This window comes from Notothenia rossii (genome assembly GCF_949606895.1).
Source record: "Notothenia rossii genome assembly, chromosome: 2".
NCBI classification, from domain to species: Eukaryota; Metazoa; Chordata; class Actinopteri; order Perciformes; family Nototheniidae; genus Notothenia; species Notothenia rossii.
The window spans coordinates 88402222-88426878 of record NC_136904.1 but is presented as its reverse complement, the minus strand read 5'-3'; the positions used below and the strand labels follow the sequence as shown (position 1 = coordinate 88426878).

Sequence of the window (24657 nt, the reverse complement as noted above, 5' to 3'; positions counted from 1 at the left end):
TTGAAAACAAATTGATATGATTCGATATTAAACAAACTAATTATAGTAGATTAACTACATTTTTCAAAAGTGTACAGTAACTTACAATAACACAGGAATAATAAACGGAGCGCTCTCTCCCTCTCCTGACAGCCCCTCAGTCTCATGCAGCTCAAGGATCAGTAATGAGTGACCCGACAGTAAAACTAAACATATCTATAACTAGTTACGGTAGTTTGAGAGGTCATTAAAATAGCTACGTGTGATATTCTAACCTGAAGTGTGTGTTTTGTTCTGCTCACCGCTGCAGTTGATCATGCAGAGCTGCGTGTCGACTCGTCAGCAGCAGCTGATCTCTCTCTCCCGTCAGATTAGACTTCACTCGCATTATGTCCATATCGATCAGATCTAGCTAATGATATGAGTACCTGCTTATTAAAAGACCCCTAAACAATAAGCGTCGCTATGCAACCGGGTGAGGCATTATGCATTTGTTTACATGCCCACCGGAACCCCGAGGCATTACCAACAGATCAACGCACAATCAACCCATACAGGACATCTCTTTCTCCACATTAAGTGTTAGACATTAGAATTGACTATTCTTGTCTGTCACATAAGTGGCGCAACTGATAAGGGGAAATTATTTTGACCGGAGAGATTTAGATTAGCCGGTCTTCAGCATATTTGACCGGTAATTACCGGCTAACGGAAACTCTGGTATGTCTTACATTATATTTAGTACTACTTTATATAATGAATAAAGATCATCATTTAGTTCAGGATTTGAAATAGTTGTTGGATTACTGGTACATCATTTTCTGTGCCTCAGACTTATGTAGGAGGAAAAGAAGTCTATCAATAACTGTACGAACCGCCACAGGTCTATAAATGTTTTGCATACTTAATAAGAGCCCTCTAAGGTCGCATTCACAACTAATAGTCCGCTTCTCTGGTCCGCACCAGACGACAGTTTGTTACATTGTTTCATTTTTCAGAAGGTTCGGTTTGCGTTCACACGGGCAAAACTCAAACGGACTATCAACTTTAAACTAGGGCTGTCAAACGATTATCATTGTTAATCAGATTAATCACAGCTTAAACATTTATTAATCATGATTAATCACCATTCGAACTATGTCCAAAATATGCCATTTCTTTATGTATATTGTTGTGGGAATGGAAAGATAAATGAAAGAAGGCGGATATATCCATTTAACAACGTATGTATGTTTATTATGACATTGTTCTGTGTGTCAAAATGAAAGACAGCCCACACACCTATCAATCATCAAACCATGGGGTCTTATTTCAATACGTGTTGATTCCTATCAACACTATTTAGTTTGATAGTTGTTTTTACTTTACACGACACTGTTCAACACTTCATTCTGCTTCACGCTTCACTTCAACGATTTTGAAGACATCCGCATTCTTGTGACACGTAAATACTACGCTTCCTATGTTTTGGTGCGGACTGCGTTCACACCAACCCAAACTAACCGCACCAAGCGGCTAAACGCACCAGGTTCGATTCAACCGGACTATACAAGGCTGTTGTGAATGCGACCTGAGACACACAGGTTTAATGATGCCCCTTTCCTTCTCTCTTACTTGGGTCTCTGCAGGACGTAGGTGAGGAGGAAGGCCCGCAGCGACTCGATGCTGCTCTTCTCCAGAAGGATCCACTCCCGCACCACCGCCTCCATGACGGCTGTGGCCGCCTGGAACAGAACATAGTCCACCTTACTGGTCTCTGGAGAAGAGAGAAATACAAAGAGGGTGAATGGTGAGAGAGAAAAAACAAGACGTCAGTTGGAGAAACTCAATTTATACACCGTGAGTCAGTACACTTACTTAGGCACCAAACTAAAGGCAATTTAAATATATTTAATGTGAAAACTGTTTGAAACCCCAGACTAAAGGTGGTACGGTACAATAAAAACATTAAGATGTTATTGTTGATATATGAATAGGAATTCCTCATCAAGTAATTTAAATAAATGTACTGTCCCAGTTTATGTAAAAATAAATACGTTTTTAAACTTAAATTGATGTTAAATGGCAGTTTGATGATCAAAATAAGGCAGGCTAGAATTAGTTAGGTACATGGTATTACTAGTAAACATAATATGATTTGCATTATAATGCAAACAGCAACATGTAACATTCACCCAGTTGCAGGTTTATTGGGTCAAATAGACACTGTACTGTTATAAATGTTCCTTTCCTAACTTTTATATTAGATTAGAAGCATCAGCTTTGGCGGCTCAATAAATAATAGCTTTGTTCGGTCTGTAACACATTAGACAGAATATTATAAATCCTGAGGTAAATTGGTGAGTAGCAGTTGAAATACAAAGTACCAAAGAATGCAAATATAACTGCAAATATATAAAAAAGGTGCCCATACGAAATATACAACACCTTCCTCCCCTTAACCCAGGGGTGTCAAACTCAATTTCATTGCGGGCCACATCAGCATTAAGGTTGCACTCAAAGGGCCGGTTGTAACTTTAAGACTATATAAATATATATATATATATATATATATATAAAATAATGTGTTATATTACATTATTGCCTCTGCATTGAATTATTATCAGAGAGGGTAATAACTTCATAATTAACTACGCCTGAGAGCAGAAATCTAGGGCAAATAATTTCAAATAATTGCAAGTCTCTTCAGTGTGCATGTCACAAAATGAGATGCATTGTGGGACTGGGGGTGTTTCTCAATGTTGAGCACGCTTGCTTGGTAGCACATGTCTTCCGAGTCACTTGCTTCAGAAGCGAGGCAAGAATACTTCCTGGCATTCGGAAAACGAAGAGTGGAACAGGCTAGCAAGTGTGAAGGTGTGCGTCATATGAGAGGCCCCGCCTTACATTTTACGCCATAGATTTGGGGAAACTGGTCCGTGCGCAAAGCATTGTGGGGATTTTAAGACCGCGGAGTCTACACATGTGCAGCCTCGAAATTTCTCCAAACAAAGTACACCGGGCTCGGTAGAATTCCAAGTATGCTGGAGATTGGAACAGTCCTTCGGCGGCACTCGATGACGTAGTATGCTTGGAATAGTGGCTCTGGAGCAGCTTTACTCGACATTGAGAAACACCTATGTAGTGTATGGACATCGTGCGTCTGTAAAGTGGCATGAAACCGTATAATAAACGTATTGTATTTTTTGCAAGCTCTTGAGGGCCAAATAAAATGAAGTCGGGGGCCGGATTTGGCCCACGGGCCTTGAGTTTGACACCCCTTAAAAAATTGTACATAACAATCCTCAAATCTATTAAAATGAATGCTGTCAAAATGAATACTGTCAAAATGATCGCGTTAACGGCGGTAGTTAATTTTTTGAATTAATTGCGTTAATAATATTTTATTTCATTTATCTTTCCATTCCCACAACAATATAAATAAAGAAATTGCATATTTTGGACATAGTTCGAATGGTGATTAATCATGATTAATTAATTTTTAAGCTGTGATTAGTCTGTCTAAAATTGTAATCGTTTGACAGCCCTAATTAAAATAAAAAGAATGTACATTTTCTGCATAAATTCAGACTGTGCAGAAAAATGATTTCTTTCAATAGTTACCTAAGATGTGCTTGCAGATGGCAAAAGGTGATTTGGATTTCCTGAAGGAGAGGAAGATGTGTTCAGCATGCTGTCTCTGTTCTGTGCTGACCATGGAAGGCGGTGCCTGGAAACAAACAAAACAAAAACATAGTATTTATAGACAAGACTTTTTGTTTATTGATCCGCGTTCTGTCTTCTCACTTTGCAGAAAATCAAATTCAAGTTCATATTTGAGATTTTAAAGAGTTCACAAATGAAATAGACGTGTTACCACAGTGCTAACTGCTAATAGAGGGGAAATGAAATATTGCAATTATTAAGCAATAAGAAAAGTGTAGGTTTGAGTAATAGTAATTAATTATTTTAATGTTCATAGTGAAGACACTATTTAATGTGACATACAGTATGTTGATATGTTTACAACACAGATGTCAAGGAAACCCAAACTACAATAGAGAACAAAGATCCTTAGGATTTTCATTAGCTTTGTGTTTTCTGAATGATTTTCGATACAGTTTTACTCAACTTTTTACTTTTATTAACAAGATGAGATGGGGCATTTGGCATCAGCAGAGACCTGCATGTTAAGAGTCTCCTATTTTACTATTCTGTTAACTGTATCTGCTATTGCATTATACTTGCTATTAGAGATGTCCCGATCCGATCACGTGATCAGGGATCGGAGCCGATCACGTGATTTTCAAAAGATTGGAATCGGGAGAAAAAAATCGGGGATCGGGATTTTTTTTTTCTTTTAATAAATACTTCTTTTTTTTTGTATTCAATGTTACAAAACAAAAATGACCATGTTCAAGTCTTAAAGTCATCCTGAGGCCTTAGTTTTGGTTTCAAATTACAGAACATCATGTATGTGTTGCTTCTTTGGGGCTTGTTTTCATAGACCTGGTTGCTTATTTCTCTCAAATCTGGCAACAGAGTGGGCAGGGCGCAGTGTCTAATTGTAGCAGTAAGCTAACGAGTACTGACAAGCTTGATTTTGTTTTGATCCAATGCTGCACAACTGAACTGATCCAATGCTGCTGTGAAAAAAAGAAGCTTTATCCATGTTGGATAGAATATCCAATTTAAATTAAAAAAATAACCTTGAGGGACAACTTGAATGCTTTTTTTCTTTTTTTTCTCTAAATGCATTGCATAAAGATCGGATCGGGAAAAATCGGTATCGGCAAATTGTCAAAATCAAATGATCGGGATCGGGAGCAAAAAAAGGTGATCGGGACATCCCTACTTGCTATATCAATGGGGTTCTACTAACCTACAAACATCCCTCAATATAATGCAATATACAGCACAACTAAGCAACGCTGCAAAACTAATTTTAAAATATAATCGTTCTATCCACCATCAAATGCCTTGTACAGAAAACAAAAACATTATACAACTTCTTTTCACACTTCTGGTAAATTAACACATGATCAAGAATGGTTGACTGCCCCTAAAATAAAGCCAGAAAAGACAATCAGTAGAAAATATTGCCATGATATGAATAACATCCAGTCAGAAAACTTTTGAACAACTAGCTAGTTTCATATTTAACAATGTCCACAAATGTATATTATGGTGTATGTGTACTTGTGTAGGTATGAGAAATTACAGGTATGTTGTGCACCTGTACAGTAGGGAAATCTATGAATATCGTGGATAATATGAACACTAAAATGAATATATCTGGATCCACAATGCCAGACATTGCTAGCCATCCATCCAGTAGACACCTGCTGACTAACATGTGCATAGAGAGCACATATGTGATCAACTAATGTTCTTTAAACAAACAGATTGTCTCAGAGAGTATGTTTAAAAAAACGGGGGGCAGACATTTACTTTAAAGAACATAACAGAACTCAAAATGGCAGAAAGCAAGAAGAGGCTGTAGCTAGCTCATGTATCCATTACAAACTCATAACATACACATGGTTAGCCGCTGTAGCTGCTGTGTGAGGGATGTAATTAGGCTGGAGGGAGTTTAAAGAGGAGGAAAATGGGTAAATATTGTACATAAATCAGAGTTTAATGGGGGTAATGTTACAGGTGAAGCTAAAGCAACAGCACCGAGATGCTCCAAACAGAGGGGAATATAAAACTTAAAGTTTCTAGAAAGTGCTCTAACGCGGAAGGATATTTTAGACTGGTGTTTTTTTATGAAATAAGGGATGATTTTGAGGAACAAAGGGGGGAAATGTTGGGATTTTTTGCGGGATGGAGACAAGAAGAGGGATAGGGAAGGCGCCACGCATCGCTCACACTGCGTTTCTCCCCGGGAACACATTCACCAACAGAATTAAGCGTAAAAACTGAGAATAACCATCACGCGTCTCTAACCGTCGGACTCCACGCGACACAGTAAACATGTGTGTTCTTCCGGCCAAATCTTAGCACCGAAACAACGTTATATTTCTCACCATTAAAACTTTGGCAGCGCTTTCCAGCTGTGTGATCACTTCTGGTGCACCGACCGCCGCCATCGTTTTCGTCCCTCTCCAATGACGCGCCATGCGCTCTGCATTGTGGGATTACAGTCTGAAGCAAAAGGCAAAGCGGTTTAGAGACCCAAAGGTTGCGGGTTCGAGCCCCGACCCGCGAGCGCGTAGAGGCAGCAGAGGGTCGTGGATTTCAACAAAGGCAAGGTAGGTTTATTACAGCATGAAGCTGATTCAAAGTGCTTTACACAACGCAAATGCAACATAAAGACATCAACAAAGTATTATATTATAATAGCATGCAGAGGTGAGGGTAACTAAGAACATTAGATCAACTAAAGTACCATTGTGAGCTACTTTAGAGTATTTCCATTTTATGCTACTTTATGCTACTGCACTACATTTAAAGGAGAAATAATGTATTTTTTTCTCCACCACATTTATTTATCAGCTTTAGCTTCTTTTAACAAACATTACAATAGTGGACAACTAACTCTTTAATTCACCAAAAAGTCAATCAGATCTTTGGTTTGTTTACAACAGTAAAATGCTACTTGATGCAACAATATTATCTAGAAATGTCACATATATAATTATTATACACACACATCAAGGCCTTTTTTTACACAATGATTACTTTGACTTGTTATGCCTTTTGTACTCTTACTTAAGTATGATTTTGAATGCAGGACTGTTCCTTAGATTGTATACTTTTACTCAAGTAAGGCATCTGCAAACTTTTCCATCACTGTGTATTAGCATAGATAAAGCAAGAAAGAAGTGATTACATTCAACACAAAGCATTTTACCAGCTGCAACATGCAAGGAGTACTTTTACTTTACTTCAGATATGCTAATATTAAACTTCACATTAGTTCAATACACTGTGGTATTGCTTCGTTTTAATTCAAGTCTATTTTAAGTCATATTAAAATACTAGAAATAGACAGTGGTGGAAATAAATTGCATTTACTTAAGTACAACTTTAAGGGAATTTTCTTAAGTATTTCTTATATTCAAGAAGAGCCATTCATTGTAATGGCTCCTCATACTTAAAGGTCCCATGTCATGCTTTTCCGGTCATTAACCGTCTCCTTGTGTGTTATGAAGGTTTTTCTGCATTTAAACGGTCTGCAGAGTCACAAACCCTCAAAGTACACCCTGTAGCGAGTAAAACTCTAACACAGAAAAGACTTGTCTATGCTGCCCCAGAACGCCTCGTTGGACATTTCTCTTTTTCTTCCTGGGTACAGCGACGTGCCCATACCCAAATGGACCAATCCGTGGAGCGGTTAGGTTACACACACACACACACTCTCAATCTTAAAGTCAAAAACTGTCCTCTTCCATTCACACATTGATGAACTGAAATAAAGCACAAGTCCAAGAAGTTGGTTAATTTAATTTATACATACATTTTACACACAAAGGACTGTGAAAGCATTTTTACAAATTCTCAATTCATACATAAATGTAAAAAAAGAGATAGCTGTCCACATTACATCATCGATAATACTGCGTAGACATGGTTTTTTGAACATTAGCACGAGGGAGGTTGAAAAAAAAAAAGGGAAGGAAAATGATACAAAAAATATGTATATCTGTATAAATATAAATTCAAAAGTAACAGAGTTGTATCATACATCAAGGAGCATCAGAGACAACGAGAGACTCCTTAGAGTAAAATACAAAAGGATACACAAGTGAAGAAATCAGAAATCAACAGTAAAAGATTGTCAGTCATCACTCTCTAACCTCAGAAACACCTCACACACTCTGCAGCGACTCCTCATAAAGCTATGTTTCACTATCCTGGTCGACGTGGATTGGCAACGAGGGGTTTGGAGAAGTGGACGTCTGGACCACCTGAGAGGAAAGCTGCATGGTGGAGCCCTCGAGCAAGGCACTTCATCCACAGTGGATTATCTGAGAAACTCACACTCGCAACACTGGCTTTGTTTACATTCAAGATACTAGCTTTAGTACATTTAAAGCAGGGGTGTCAAACTCAAGGCCCGGGGGCCAAATCCGGCCCGCGACTTCATTTTCTGTGGCCCCACAAGAGCTTGCAAAGAATATAATATGTGTACATGCTACTTTACAGAAGCACGTTGCCCATAAACTACATGTCCCACAATGCATCTCAAATTTGACTTTTTCTCAGAATTGGACTTTGTCAAAATATGCCTTTTTTTCCCTCAGATTTTTTTTTCAAGATGTCACTTCTTTTTTTTTGTTTTTCCAGAATGTGGCTTTTCTTTTAAAATCATATTGTGACATTCTCACTGAAGAGACTTGCAATTATTTGCCCCAGACTTTTGCTTTCAGACGTAGTTAACTATGAAGTTATTACCCTATCCGATAATAATCCAAAGCAGAGGCAATTATGTAATATAATACATATTCAACATTTATGTCTTTTTATATAGTCTTAAAGTTACAACCGGCCCTTTGAGTACCATAATGCTGATGTGGCCCGTGATGAAATTGAGTTTGACACCCCTGATTTAAAGCCACTGTTAAAAACACATTTATGGCAAAAGAAAAATGTTTTTGGTGTAATCATGCAACAAATATGTCATTCTCTGATGTTAAATGTAACATTTGAGCTTTAGAAAATCTAAAATGACCCAAGTTGCATTATTTTAGAGTGTGGAAAACCCCTTTTTCACTTTCCTAAATCATTATTTTGAAACATATGATAAGTTATATTAAAATGGCACCTTGTTTATTATGTCATTGAGTAATTTAATGTTCTGACCACTTTCCTTAAAAATCTATTTATTGTGAGTTACTGAATGGAATACAAATAAGGTTGTTGATGCATGTAAATAAAGCCAGTGTTGACTTCTATAAACCAAATCATTAAAAAAAAGAGGATTGTGAAAAAGATGATAAGGCAATATTTTAAGATTGTGCTGCTCACACAAGGCACGGCACATTTACAGAAAAACAAACTTTCAATACATTGTCAGGCAAGTAAAAAAAAAAAATTCTGATCCTCACATTTTCCATCATCGTTATGCGTCAAAAAAATCACTTGAGAAAGTTCAGACTTCTTGAGCATTCCCAGTCTTCAAGGTCAAATTCAGAATACTGAACGGTTTGGTGTTCAAACGGTTCGACAGAGAGCAGTCACCGTTTACTGATTGTCAATAAGCGAGAAGGTACTGGATGATAGCGTCAAAACAGAACATGGCACAGGTCTGTAGTAAAAGATAAACAACACTCACACTTGTGGTCATTTCGGATAAATAAGGAAAATGTACCAAACACAAACTCTTTGTTGAAATTGTATAAACAGAGAAAGCTATTTGTTCTTTTTCAGATTACATTTCCTGAAGCCATCCTGCCTCGCCCCTCCTCTAACTTGTATCTACCAATTTCTTTCTGAATCCTCCTCTCTTGCGTTAAAGGACCAGCCCGGCAGCAGGAGAGGAAGAGTCCGCCATCTTTGTTCTGCAAAAAACACTGATCGTCATCTTCATCATCACCTTCGTCATCGAGCGACGACACACACTCCCAACATTCAATTAGAAAAAAGGCACACGGCTCATTACTTTCAAAACCCAAGCACACTTCTTTAGGCCACAACAAAAGAAAAACAGGTAATGACAATTATAATAATAATAATAATAATGTAAATAATATTAACCACAATAATAAGCAGCATGTTGTAACTGAAAAGAGAAAATATATATAAACCAATATATTTGTACATTTCAGTACAAAAAAAAGGATATTAAGTGTTTAGAAAACTATATATAATGTATTTTTTTGTATTGCACATAGTCATACTATCACATGTTTGCTGTTGTAAGAACATGTTGCACGTTTGTGTTTCCCTCCAGAAGATACGAGGGGGCGGGTTAAGTTACAATGCAACTCATCTTTGCAAAATAGCTGTAAAAGTGTGCATCTTGGTGTGTGTGTGTGTGTGTGTGTGTGTGTGTGTGTGTGTGTGTGTGTGTGTGTGTGTGTGTGTGTGTGTGTGTGTGTGTGTGTGTGTGTGTGTGTGTGTGTGTGTGTGTGTGTGTGTGTGTGTGTGTGAGTTAGTTAGTTTTCATTCTCAGTGAGAAACCAACTCAGCACCATCTGACCCGGCAGGTTCAGGCCTGGCCGGGTCTGGCTTTGATTTCTCTTAATTTCTTTAAATAAAGTTTCTTTCTACTCATCAGTTTGTTCCTTAGAACAAAGCATTGGGTGTTCTCTGCCCCCCCCAAAGTAAACAACAAGTATCATAAAAACGGTTTTCTTGCTTTCTTGATCCAATTCTTTGTGTGAAAGAACACCTCAGTCTTTGATCCGACTCAAACCGAATTAGGCTTGATTTTTTTTAGCCTGTGTGAAATCTATCCATGTTTTTTGTAGGATCGAATGCTTTTGTAGCTGAGCTTTGAAATGGTTAGTTAGAATAGAGGATCAGTAACTTGAAGCATCTTAAAAACACAAAGATATTTGTAACAGTAACCTCTTAGGGAAGAAGGATCAGGCTCCGTCTTAAGGACAAATCAACACGGTGAACTACAGTTGGCACAAAATGAGGCAGCTGTGGATATACAAGATATATGTAACCAAACACATTTCATTTAGTTAATTTAATTCCAATATTTCAAGATTGATCTGCTACAAAAGGCAGATATCAAGATGGCCGTTTCTCAGAGGAACTTCTTGAAATATTGACACTGAAATCTTCCTGCAGAGATTTCTTCATCCACCCCAAACTGTGCTGATGCATGTGTGAGTGTGTGCACGTGAATGCAATGTGTCTCTGTAGCTTATTTTGCAGCAGCTGTGAAAGAGGCGTGTTGCTTGTTCAGTCTCCCCCTACTTCACTGTCTAACAGTAAACTGGTGTCACATCGCGTGTCCGATATCGGGGTGTGAAGCAGCTCCTGCGTCAGGAGGTTTTTCAGTCGTCCGTAAGACACGAGGGCGGAAGGAATGGGACAAGAAGCCGCTGGAAAGATCCAGAAGCAGTCCTTGAATTTGACATCTTGTCTGTGATCCAATCATACTCACGTTCTCAAGATTCAATCCTTTCATCCTGTGAAATCCTTTCTAACCGATTCAGCCTTTATGCACGCAGGAGGTCGTTTCTTGGTCCTGGATGAGGGGAGCTTTGTATTTGAAGTCATTGTGAACGCACTATAGTTTCCACAAGGGGGTGATGTTCACTAATCCTGACACACACACACACACACACACACACACACACACACACACACACACACACACACACACACACACACACACACACACACACACACACACACACACACACACACACACACACACACACACACACACACACACACACACACACACACACACACACACACACACACACACACACACACACACACACACACACACACACACAATAGGGGAAGTGTCACGAGCTAAAAAGACGCTCAGAAAGTCAGTCTGCAGCTCTACACGTACACCGGCTCACACCCTTCCCCCTGCTCTCCTTCCTCGTCGTCATCATCCTCATCATCATCATCCTCTTCTTCTTCTTCTTCTTCTTCTTCTTCCTCCTGATCGCCCTCCTCTTCCGGGCTTGGCGATGCCTCGCTGACCTCGGGGGGTTTCGGGTAGCGGAAGGGGCAGCCGTTGTCGTCGAAGAATCTGCGGAAGGTGAACTCGTAGAAGGCGTGCTCCGGGTGTTTCCCGTTGGGAGAGCAGAGGATGTCCAGCGCCCGGCTGCTGTCCCCGCTGTCGCTCCACGCCCCGGGGCCGCAGTCGTCATCCACGGGGTCGAAGTTGGAGGTGTCCATCGAGTGGGCGATCTTGGGCCGGTAAGGGGCCGGTTGCTGCCGCAGATTGCTGGTGAAGTCCACCTGGGAGAAGAAGGGGTGAGCCTTGATCTCGCCGGCGCCGTTGGAGCCCACTCGATCCTCCGCGGAGCAGCAGAGGCGCCCGATGATGTCCACGGCCTCCGGGCTCAGTTTGACCTGAGCAGGAACCTGCAGGGTGCTCTCCCAGTTAATCACCTGCAGAGGGGAGGGACAGAACGCATGAGGTTACAACAGATACAGTAATGTCAGATCTCAAACTCAATCTGTTGGATTCACACACATTTCATTCATTGCCCTCCAAACAGTCGCTGGCTTACATCTTTTCAACAGGGTCAACAATGTGACACAATTACTGGACAGAAAATACACACCGTCTTCACACACACGACCAAATAGTATATATGTTCATTTTAATTCATTTTATAGTTATTTATAATTTTTATCCTTATTTTTGTGATCTCATCCTCTGCAAAGAAGTTAGTGGTTTTCAAAGTCTAACAATGTGGGCCTCCCCCTTGGCAAAACTTGGAATAAGGTGCCCTCTTACCCTTCCTTAGTTTACTTCCTAAGTTCCAGTTATCTCATCCCATTGACACCCGACCATTAAGGCAAAATAGCGTTTCATTGCCGTTTGTTTTCTGACATTATCAATCGGTGAATAATTAAATATCTAATTCAAATCTATATGGATATTTCTCTTCCTCACTGACCTTAATCTGAGTCTCAGTAGGTGTGGGGGCCAGGAATGGCGGCTGTCCCACCAGCATCTCAAACAGGATCACTCCCACGCTCCACCAGTCACACAGCTGGGTGTAACCTGCAACACAGAACACACATATCAGATTCATCCTCAACTGCACATACTGCAAGAAAAACATATTATATGTATTTGTACACACACTTTTGATTTGAAGTGAAAGAAAATAAATTGTGCGATACATATTTTGTTCGACATGGCCAGTTTGAAACGATCAATTGGTTAATGCAAATACCAAACATGCATTTGGTTGATGTTGTCCCCTGTCAAAACATGTGCTAACCATTTCACAAGATTACCTTTGAATTATTGAGCATATTCACACATTTTCCCTTCTTGCTAAGATATGTACTCTCTTTCCAAACATCACCTATCAAAACAGTGAGCCAGGCTGCTGCTCTACACAAGGCAGCATCTACATTTGATTTGGATGGTTGAATACTCAAAATGTTTTCATTCAAAATACACTTCATTTAAAACATTAAGTTGTTTCAACTATACCTTCAGATTTCCCCCCACCTTTGCGCAGTAGCACTTCTGGTGCGATGTAGTTGGGGGTTCCCACCAGAGAGTGCGCGAGGCAGCGCTGGTGCTGCCGGTTCGCTCTCTGCTCCAGAGTCATCAGCCGGTCCCCGCAGCGACAGTTCGACACATCGTCCCAGAAGTCACTGGGCTCCATGCTGTCCTGTCTGACGTGGCTCCCTGCAGGCACAAAAAGGGCAACAATGACACACTGAGCTGATAAGCTGCATGGGAAAGAAAAAGTTAAACCTATTGCCCGTGAGCGAAGCCAGAAGAAGATAAGTGTCTGGATTTGGAAGCTGACATACATACTGACAGGTATGAATGCGTCTGAAATGCCCCTGCAAGCTATTTTCTTTTGCTATACTTGGAGTTTCAAGGACAATTGAAGCTCGAGCTTCAGGGTGAGAACAAATATTTGAAATATAATTTCTATTAGAAATCAGTGAAATTAAGACCTAGTTTTAAGGAACATTTGTGAATATCACTTTTAAATTCACTGTAGAGCTCAAATAGTCAGGTGATGAATCAATCTGTTTAAAAAATAATCAGCATCTCCTTAGTAATCATTCAACCATTTAAGACATTTTCAAAGCAAAAATAATCTGAATCCAGCCTCTCAAAGAAGATGCTTTGATGCTTCTATTGATCATACATCAATGTTACGTAAATATTTTTGGGGTATTTGGACTTTAGGTAGAACAAAAAAGGATATCTAAAAACAGCCACAATTGGTTCTGCAAAGTTGTGAAAAAAACCCATTAGGACATTTTATATCCCAAAAAAGTATCAATCATACTCATGGATTTAAACAAATGGTTAGTTTCAGCCCTTTTCAATGGGATCAAACAGTATATTGTTGCGTGTTTCTAAAAACGGTGTTGAATCCAGCATGCATTCAAAGTGTATGTTTACATATTTAGATCACTAATCCATTTTCACAAACCGCCTCACCTTTCTGGTAGTACTTGGAGTTGTGTGTCCAGCGGAAGCCGGTGCACAGGCCGAAGTCGGTGAGCTTGATGTGTCCGTCCACGTCGATGAGGATGTTGTCGGGCTTGATGTCTCGGTGGATGAAGCCCATCTTGTGGACGCTCTCGATGGCCAGCGTTAGCTCCGCGATGTAGAAGCGCGCCAGATGTTCGGGGAAGATGCCCATCCTGATGAGGAGGCTCATCATGTCTCCTCCGGGGATGTAGTCCATGACAAAGTAGAGGCTGTCGCGGTCCTGGAAGGAGTAGTAGAGACGCACCACCCACTCGTTGTCTGCCTCCGCCAGGATGTCCCGCTCTGCCTTCACATGAGCCACCTGCACCAAAAAAAACATCCATTTAAGTAACAACAGTAATATTAACAGACCTGAGGCCTGTACTACGAAGCCCGATTTTCGCTTAGCGAGGTAACTTCAGGGTTAACTCTGGGTTTCCGGTGCTACGATGCTGGTTCACTTCTTACCGGGTAGATCTCCATGGTAACTTATGCTGAACGGCTAACCTGCTCCGGAGATCAACTCAGTGAAAGCACTGCCTGCTGACCAATCAGAGCTCCGTATGCAGCGTTCAAAGCTATCGAGTCATATTACAGGATAAAGGACATACGGAAAAACTGCCGTTGCAGGAAAGACGGCCGGCAAAAATCTACTAACTGTCTGAACGTGAAAATGTAACCGGATCAAAGTAACATTACGTGCAGTCCGCGGCACTGTGAGTGCAGACGTCGATGTGTCCCATTATCATTCATATATCACATCTTAATGTATCATATATCTCCTTATGAGTCAGCTGAGCCTTACCTGGCCGTGCAACACTCACAGTGTCACATACTGTATGCAGAAGTATTATTTTAAGCAACACATTAAGTTGACGAAACACTCGAGTCAAATGTGATTAAAGTCAGATCCACTCGTGTCTTAGACGGGGCAGTGATATCATAAACCTGTTAATGTACACTTTCAAACACTTTTTCTTTTACGAGCTGTATTCAACTTGTATCCTCAGGGTATATGCAGGAATCCTGAAGTCAAATTTAATACCTTTTAAGACCTTTTTTAAGACCCTTTCCATACATTTTAAGACCTCATCGCAACTTTGAGTTCTAACTGGTTACATTGGCGACACACTTTACCTCACATTTACTATATTGATTGTAAGATAGCAAAACTAAACAGAGTGCAGACAGACCACTGAAGCCTCCTCTCCACATGAACTTCAACCTCTCTGTGAAGGTCAGGTTTAATGCAGTATGCTGCTTTGTTGCTTCTGTACTCTGTGCTCTTTCATTCCAGTAAAACTCCTCAGAAAACATTAGAAACCAGTATTTGACCAATAAACAAAACAATTGACAAAACTTTGAACTATGAAATATGTTAAACTTTGGTGAGCTTCAGCGGGGTAATGCCATAGGAGCTCCCTCACAAATACCCAGGGGTTAAATTGGGCTGGGGCTGTCCGGGGCTAAGCCCTGGCACATAAGACGATGCTCTGACGTCATCACCCTCACACATTTGTCATATGTTTACAAAAAAGGATATATATGTTAAGACTTTTCTCGTTCTTAATATAGACTATATTTAGGGTCTATATGTGTTGACTTTACTTTAAAATAGCAGATCTCTGTGACCGTATATAGTTTGGCTTAGACCCCGGCCCCACACGGTAAAAACGCAAGCGCAAAAAAGGCTTCCTTTCACATGCATTCGATTCATTAACGTGTCCGTTCACACTAGACCGCTGCAAATGCTGGAAACGATGTAGTACATATGTCATGCCTGTAAGTGGCGCTGCTGCCGCCCGAAATACACCAAAAGCAGCGAAGAAGAACCCGGAGCATGGTTGCCATGGTTGCCCTTCTGTTTATTCTCCTCGGTGGACGGCGTGTTCTCCTGCTGTATCTCTCAGGTAGTCCACCAGCAGATGAAAAACACCCACCTCTCCGCCTTTTCCAAGGAACGAGGGGACCGTGCGGCAGTTTCCGTAAAAAAAATGTTCCGCCGGTCAACATGTCCGTTAAAGTTTAAATCTTCCGTACAAAATTAGGAAAGTGCCGGTCAGAGGTCTTCTTTGTTATTTATTGAGCTTTAAAACAAATTGATAACGACTCTGTTCTCTGTATAATAATATAATAATATTTAATAAACATTGACTGCCTCTCTTTTCCTCCCCCTCTTCTGACAGCCCAGCAGCAGCAGGAGACGTGGGGAGAGGGAGGCGGGCTCTTTCATCGTTATCAGAAAATGATCATATAGGGCACACACGGAGCCGTTGGACCCCCAGAGTGTTGCGTATGCCGGTCTACCCACCTTGGGACCCGTTTCCGTAGTCGTTTAGTTCCCCCCCCACACACACAGAGAGCGGAGCAAGGCAACGAAACTTAAAATAATAAGCAGCATTTTACGGCGCGCTATGCATGGGGCCGCCTTGTGGGGTTTTCCCGACATGTCGTTTCAGTAAATTAAAGGGTGTTTCATGTTGTCGTTGCTGCGGGACTTCTTAATACCTTGGAAAATGCCATTTAATACTTTTTAATACTTTTTAAAAGCCTTAATTTTCGCTAAATTGATTTATCAACTTTTAATACTTTTTAAGACCCCGCGGACACCCTGATCCTGGATAAAGTGTTTAAGTCATGGATGTTTAAAGTTTAACTTCTTCATATTTGACTAATATTAAAATTGACTTTTCATTCTTGAAGTATGACGCTGCGCTGTCAATACGCGGCTTGTCCATGCTTGTGATTGGTCAAATGTTGCTAACCCCGCCCCTTTTACGTGAACGCGCACTCAGGACTGGAAAAACCCTGGATTGAGTTACCGAGTTGATATACAGCATCGTAGGACCGCTTAGCGAGATCGCGTTTGTTAGGATTAGTTAAGCCAGATAACTCAAACATATCCAGGTTAGGGTTAACTATGTTTATGTCAGCACCAATACACTAAAGAAAGTGATCTCGTCTGTCAAAACATGCTTCAAACTCAGGTCTTTTTCGTATGTGAACAATCATGTATCAACTCACCTGGTTGCGGTTGAGGACATCCTTTTTGCGCAGTGTTTTCATGGCGTAAAGTGCGCCCGTGTCCACTTTACGGGTCAGACTCACTTCACCAAACGCACCGATGCCCAGAGTCTTGAGTTTGATGAACATGGATTTGTCCATCTTGGCCCGGCGCAGTCTGTTGTAGTTGGACTCTTTCTGGTTCAGCATCTTCCTCATCTGCTCCTGCTCTGCCTCCGACAGGCCGGCCTGGGCAGCGAGGAAAGGGTTAAAGAAAGATCATGACGGGAATATACAACAACCCTTTGATAAGCAACTTTTTAAAAAAGTTCAATTTTTGCATTCATTATAACTAACGACCTAGGAATGTGGCATATGCTTGACCCGGAGGCACCCTGACCTTTGCTGTCATATTCTTCTGTCTGGGTCTGACTGCGGTATTTTTTCAAAAAAGGCTTTTCAATCACTTAAAGTACTTGAAAAGGGCAGAGGTCAAAGTCATCACTCGGGACAAGTGTGTACTCATTGGCTTTTCTTTTCAAGACAAAGATATTTTTGTCTAAAACAAAAGTCCTGAGGAACAATTCTTCTGACATTTCCCTGAACTGCCAGAAAACTAATGTATGTCTGCTCTACTGCAAACAAAGTATAAACATACACTGCCATTGCCTTTTAATGAGGTACATGTAATCTTTTGTATTTGTTTAATTTAACTTATTAATCGTATTTGTTTTTTATCGTTTGTCTAATTCTTATGTTGTTACTGCTGGCTTTGGGATGGAAAAAGATACCTGTGATCTTTCTTACCTTTCTTTTATTTTTGCTTGTTCCAGAACTTTCTTTTAAAACCTTTTTTTACTTCTTACTAAATAAAACACAAACTATGCAGAACCACTGGTGTGTTCCTTTTGATACTATTTTTAAAAAATGCCTTCCAGTGAGGCCGAGCATTGCAATGAGGATGTCAAGAGCTCCATAAGTTCACGAAATCAAATCAGGGGGTTATATGCTTTGCTGCAGGGCGCTCGAGACACTCGCTACAACTTGCATGTTCATTTCAAAGACCTAAATCTTCACGGTGAGTTTAACTAAGTGTCTTTTCTCTCTGGGTGGTCTTACCTTCGACATCTCCTGCTCCAGCTGAAGCCTGCGGTTCAGTTTCTGCTGGTGCGTCTTCATCACGTTCTCTATGTGCTGCTCCATGTAGAACTTGAAAGCGAAAGGCGAGTAGGTCTTGATGCGCGACTCCCTCTTCTCTTCGTCCCGCCCGTTCTTCCTCACGGGAACAGGGGATGTCTGGATCTGCTTCTTGTCTTTCACCGTTTTCTCTCCCTTGCCCACCTTGGTCTTCTCCTTCCCCTGCTGGCTCTCCTCTGTCTTCCCGCTCCCCCCGCTGCCTCCATGTGAGCTCCTGCTTGCAGGGCTGCTGTGATCCTGAGCTCCACACATCCCTGCCTCCTCTGGCCCCGACATGAGCAGGTTTTTGGGGTACGGTGGTGGCGGGCAGCGGGGCTCCTGAGCCGGCTCCAGGGGGTAAGTCTCCTCCGGCATGTAGGCCAGAGGCTCCCCTGCTTCCTGAGCCGTCATCCAGCTGGGGTGACAGGGCCCCACGGCTGTTTTGGGCTCCGGCCTCATCACACGGATGCTCTTCACAGGCTGCTGGATGGGCGGGGAAGTTACGGCCGTGATGGTGTTCGGAGGGCCCAGCGAGGGGTCCTGTTTTCCAGCTGATGGAGGAGCAGCCATCGCAGGCCGGACACCATTCTGCCCCGCAGAGCGACTGTTGAAGGAGTTGGTTCTGCTGGGGACTCTCACCTCCCCCCTGAATGGGCCTTGAGGCTGGGGCTGCCTGGCTTGAGGGGCTCCTTCAGGACCCGGAGGCCCCGCCCAGTGGTGCTCGTACAGATCCAGGTTCAAACTGGCCCTGGATGGAGTCATCAAGCCCTGAGGCATGTCGGAGAAGTCGGGGCCCATGGATGCAACACCTCCTGGGGAGCGGGACATCATGTGGACCTGGTGGGACGTGGGGGAGGCCTGCCGTGGGTGGGAGTGGGGGGGCAGGTACAGGTTAACGGGGTACCCTCCCCCTCCTCCCCCTGGAATGTTCTTCCCCTGCATGTTAACGTAGTTGTCTTGGGGCGCCATGGGGGGCGGGGCCATCTTGTTCTGGAAGGAGGCGGTCCTCTTGACTCCGTACCCGGCGGACTCCATCATGTGAGGCCTGCCGTGGCCGTAGTCGTAGTGAGGGCCGGGGACGGGACCCCCTGGTGGCGGAGGCTGGAGCTGCAGCGGCTGGCCCGGGACGTTGTAGCTCATCATGGCTCCGTGCTGCTCCATGCCGCCGGGGTAGCCTTTCTGCTGGGCCCCCGGGGGGTACATGGGGTTGCCTGGGTTGTTCTGAGGGGCCATCACTGGAGGGTAGGAGCCCATACTGGGAGGGCGGCCCATCGGGTTTCCCATGGCAGGACCCTGTGATGCACCGGACGGTGGCGGCATCATGTAGTTCATGACGGGGGGAGCGTTCATGTAGGGTCGGGGCATCTCCCCCTCAGGGCCGTAGCCTCCCTCGTACATTTGGGCCCCCATCGGGTGGTAGGGAGGAAGGCCCTGAGTCTCACCTGGAGCTTCTAATGCAGGGCGGTGGTCCATCGAGTTGGGCATACCGGCTTTTCCTATAAGGACAAGCAAAAAGACCACTCAAAATATTAAACATGATCTAAGATTATTTCGGTTTTTTCCCCCCTTTCTTTGTACTTGGGGGCAAAATGTGTTGCTAAAGATCCATCAGCAACATACAGGAAATACAGATGGAGTGAACATATAGGAACAGAATATAAAATCTACCACAAATTTAAACTGATACATACAGTTGCAAGAAAAAGTATGTGAACCCTTTGGAACTTCCTGGATTTCTGCATAGATTGGTCATAAAATGTGTTCTGATCTTCATCTAAGTCACAACAATAGACAAACACAGTCTGCTTAAGCTAAAACCAAACAAACAATATGTTTTTATGTTTTTATTGAACACACCATGTAAACATTCACAGTGCAGGGTGGAAAAAGTATGTGAACCCTTGGATGTAATAACTGGTTGACCCTCCTTTGGCAGCAATAACCTCAACCAAACGTTTCCTATAGTTGCATATCAGACCTGCACAACGGTCAGTAGGAATTTTGGACCATTCCTCTTTACAAAAGCTTTTCAGTTCAGCAATATTCTTGGGATGTCTGGTGTGAATCGCTCTCTTGAGGTCATGCCACAGCATCTCAATTGGGTTGAGGTCAGGACTCTGACTGGGCCACTCCAGAAGGCCTATTTTCTTCTGTTGAAGCCATTCTGTTGTTGATTTACTTCTGTCCTTTGGGTCGTTGTCCTGTTGCATCACCCATCTTCTGTTGAGCTTCAATTGGTGGACAGATGGCCTTAAGTTCTCCAGCTAAATGTCTTGATAAACTTGAGAATTCATTTTTCCGTCGATGATGGCAATCTGTCCAGGCCCTGAGGCAGCAAAGCAGCCCCAAACCATGATGCTCCCTCCACCATACTTCACAGTTGGGATGAGGTTTTGATGTTGGTCTGCTGTGCCTTTTTTTTCTCCACACATAGCGTTGTGTGTTCCTTCCAAACAACTCAACTTTGGTTTCATCTGTCCACAGAATATTTTGCCAGTAGTGCTGTGGAACATCCAGGTGCTCTTTTGCAAACTTCAAACGTGCAGCAATGTTTTTTCTGGACAGCAGTTGCTTCCTCCATTTTATGACCAACTTATGCAGAAATCCAGATAATTCCAAAGGGCTCACATACTTTTTCTTGCAACTGTAGGTGTAATGCTTTAAAAAAATAAGTGCACAACTTTTTGAGAACACGAAAACCTGTAATGGATCTCTGACCACCTACACATGTTGGCCAGGTGTCTATTGATTTCATATTGAGATCAGGAGATGAATGTACTGTCAACGTGGTTATTAGGGTTGCATATTTATTCCTAATCATTTTGTATTTTATTTTATTCACTACAAGTATTATTTTATTTCTGCACTGTCTTCTGATTACTTTTCAATGATGACAGTAAATACATTAATAAATAGTTGGAAAGAAATCTACAAGCCAAAGTCAACTTATTGAGGCGACTTCATACCTGGTGAAGTCTGCTTGATGACGCGGACGATGAGTTCATTTCGTGGGTCGAGGTAACTCATTTTGCTGATGTACTCTAAGGCTGCTTCGATGTTCCTGCTTCCCGTCTGCTTCAGCGCCCGCACGGCCATCTCCTGTGAAACACACACACAAAGAAATGTTGAGAAATATAACCATTTCTGAGATTTTAAATATGATCAAAACCATGGGTAAAAGAATTTGGAAAAGGTAGAAAGTATTTGACCAGCCAGAACCCTAACCACAAGATCCATTTTAAATAAACAACAAAAAATCAAAACGTGCTTAAGATTTAATATCATATCGCCCTTACTTTGCGCTAAATCAAAACCTTTATATGACCAAATCTCAGACTGATTTAGGCTACGCTGTCAGAAAACTAAACGCACAGGACAAGCAATGAGACAGATTTTGTGTAAAGGATACTGGGGAATTTGCAAACAAACGCACATTAAAAAATGATTTCTGGTCGACAGGAATCTCAAATCTAAGATAAAGGAGTTCCCTGTCATCAATACAACAATGATCAAAAATAATTGTACTTATTACTAAATTTGAATAAGATATTAAAAACACTTAAAAACCATTTAGATTAAGCTTGAGGGTGTTTTTCAAAACGTATGATCCTTGCAACAAATTGATTGCATTCTTCCAATGAAATAACCTTTTATAGAATCATTTGCCTTTTAGCTCCTCAACCATTCAGAGTCATCCCGGGCTCCAACAGGTGGGTCTCTGTGAAAGCCCACAGCTATGTAGGTCACCGATGTGAAAAATGTTGTTTAACCACTCTGGCATTTTCTATTCATCAGCTGCCGTGTAATTTATACTCGGGACACAGCGGAAAAATGTGAAGGGGGATACATGCAGAGCGTTCCTCTCGCGAATCGACCTTTTATTAAACAATGCCGATCATTCCTCTGGTTCATTTAAAAAGCAGCGGATCTTAAAGCTCAGGATTCAAAATAATTTACAGCCCCTCAGACCAAGAAGCTTTAAGACATACTTTTTTTGTGGCAAGACAGAAACAATTTGGGTTCTTATGTTGGTTGAAATGTTGGGATTTATAGCAACATAATGACAAAGGAACACAAATGTTAGTTTCAGGGAGTTAAATCAAAGTGTCTTAGAAGCACCCGAATTCACAAGTAATATATCATAGTACAACAGAAACCTTATTTTTATAATTGTGCCATTTCCCTTTCTATAATACATGAGCTGCCCTGTCTTACACAGCTCAGAAACTGTTTGAGTACATACTAGTGTACGTGATTTATGGTACTTCGTTATTCTCTTTTCTGCCAAAATAGGTCCATTATAAAACCGGGGGTGCAAGAAGTATTCCTATTTTAAATTTAAGTTAAAGAGTAGGTCAGAATGGAGAAACCAGCTCGAGTGCACTGGAATTTGAAAGTACGCAGCCGAAAAACAATCTGCCCCTTCCTTCAGACTTCCTCACAGAGCCCCTCCTCCAACACACACGAACACGCACATGACCAATGAGTAGGGCTGAACGATTAATCGATTTTAAATCGAAATTTGAAATGATGCGATTATCAAATCGCAAAGCTTGCAAATTTTTTTTTCAAATTTTTTTTTTTTCTTCTTGTGTGTCAGTCATCTGCACCAATCAGAAGTGCTGTGCCCCACATGCACCAGCCATTGTTAACCAATCAGAAGTGGCCTATGATAGAAGGTGACAGATTGATCCAATCACCTGCCAAGTATTTTTGAAAGAGCCTGCCCTTTCCAAATGGCTTCCAATGGAGCTTTCCTAGATGGTTTGGTGAATCAAACTATCTGAGTCAGGTTAGTAACGCTCCATCACATGTTTCTATTACAGGGTGAATCTTAAACTGAAGCTTGACTTTAAAGCAACCCAACGGAAGTTTCATGTAAGTTTAGTTCTTTCACTCGTAGCTCGGGTTGCGGGGGTGCTAGAGACGGGAGCACGTTGATACGACCTTCCTAGTCGGAGTTATGGCCGCATTTTACAATAAACTTACGTTGGGTCGCTGAAAAACAAATGTCGCAATTCGAATTGCAATATTTGTCAGAAAAATCGCAATTAGATTTTTTCCCAAAATCGTGCAGCCCTACCAATGAGACCACGAGATAAGTTTGTGCACAGATGGAAGGCTGACAGGCAGGTAGGCCATCCAGTTACTTTAGCCGGGCCGGCTCAGATGATTAGTCGTGCTTTTTACAGCGCCACGGATTCCACAGATGACATTTTGTTATGTATTTATTGCCAAAGCATTTAATTTATTCATTGCTATCGGGATGTTAAGAGAATTCCATAGAATATAACAAAAAGTGTTTCTGAAGTGAATTACCTACCCCACCTTTAAGTAAGTTTTTCTTTAAAGATACACTAAGCAGATGGTACATTTTGATGCTAGAAATCTTAGTTTAAATTGTTTAAATTAGTTGCTATTCAGGTCATCTTAAAGTACGTTTTTTATGTAATCGTTCCATCCCTGCCAGATTGCTCAGCAGAAGTATAAAGTGGCCTAAAAGGCAAATGTCTACAAATAGTCCATCGGTTTCTGTTGATCTACTTGCATCCTGCAGGGTAACATCTGTTTACCCTGCTTTAATTCACCTCCTTGGTGTTTTTCATGAAGACACAATCCTATATGTTGTGCAGTGAAGGCAAACATTGAGGCGGTCTGACCACACCTGGTAATCTGAGTTCCTCTTCACTGTGCGGCGGGGGAACCACACCACAAACTTCCTGTCTGTTTCACAACAGTAAACAAACAGGGCAGCAGAGTCTGAGATAAACACAAAAGAAAAATCTGTCTTTCCCTCAGCGACGGAGGGACCCACACCTAGATAAGGAAATCCCCTCGTAAGGCAGATGACTCCACTGCAAAGACATCTCAGAGCCGACACTTAGGTGCCCCTGCAGGCCAAATAAAGTAACAGCAGCCACAAACTAAAGCGTTTCATGTTAGTTTGATTTGATCTACTAACCCTGACAGCATTCAGACCTTCCTTTACTCATTGAAATACATTACAGCAACAACATGTAAAACCCATATACATATTTATCAGTTACGTGTCACTATCAAAGCACATAATGAAGCATATCGTTGATCCTGACTCCATCACGCTGCCGAGCTATTATAACAAATCTTAGAAATAAAGCAATCTACAATAAATACAAAAGCACGTTAGCCCTGTAATTCTTAAAGAGTCTTTTTAAAAAGTTGACGTGTTGTCAATATCAGATGTCTTTATAGGTTTTAATACGTTTTTATGAAGCACTGTGGCCAAGACAAATAAAGTGTATCTATTAAAGTGTCAATGCCTTCTTTTATAGGATGGCTGGTTCCTTGAGTAACTTCACTTTAAAAAGGCAATAGATGCATCTCATTATCTCAATTTAAAGTATCTGAGAGCTGTAGTTTTACAATAC

At 41.6% G+C, this 24657-nt stretch overlaps 2 protein-coding genes across 3 annotated transcripts in view; both read right to left on the bottom strand.

The window, feature by feature from the left end:
* Positions 1–1574: 1574 nt before the first annotated feature.
* Positions 1575–6174, bottom strand: LOC307028470 (exportin-4-like). Its single transcript, XM_079663516.1, has 3 exons — positions 5988–6174; positions 3583–3688; positions 1575–1735 (listed from the first exon to the last, which is right to left on the bottom strand). Exons 1-3 carry the CDS (start codon positions 6078–6080, stop codon positions 1590–1592), a joined length of 345 nt encoding a protein of 114 aa, XP_079519642.1. The 5' UTR covers positions 6081–6174; the 3' UTR covers positions 1575–1589.
* Positions 6175–7396: 1222 nt separating this feature from the next.
* Positions 7397–24657, bottom strand: part of lats2 (large tumor suppressor kinase 2) — a 32599-nt gene continuing 15338 nt past the window's right edge. The window contains exons 3-9 of one of the 2 annotated variants that reach the window (XM_079665098.1): positions 21217–21349; positions 18194–19746; positions 17096–17323; positions 14039–14393; positions 13082–13264; positions 12516–12622; positions 7397–12000 (exon numbers count right to left, since the gene is read on the bottom strand). In XM_079665098.1, the coding sequence (XP_079521224.1) occupies positions 11440–12000; positions 12516–12622; positions 13082–13264; positions 14039–14393; positions 17096–17323; positions 18194–19746; positions 21217–21349 (3120 nt within the window). In that variant the 3' untranslated portion in view covers positions 7397–11439. Of the gene's footprint in view, positions 12001–12515; positions 12623–13063; positions 13265–14038; positions 14394–17095; positions 17324–18193; positions 19747–21216; positions 21350–24657 lie in introns of both variants that reach the window. The other variant, XM_079665097.1, reaches the window with a different exon arrangement.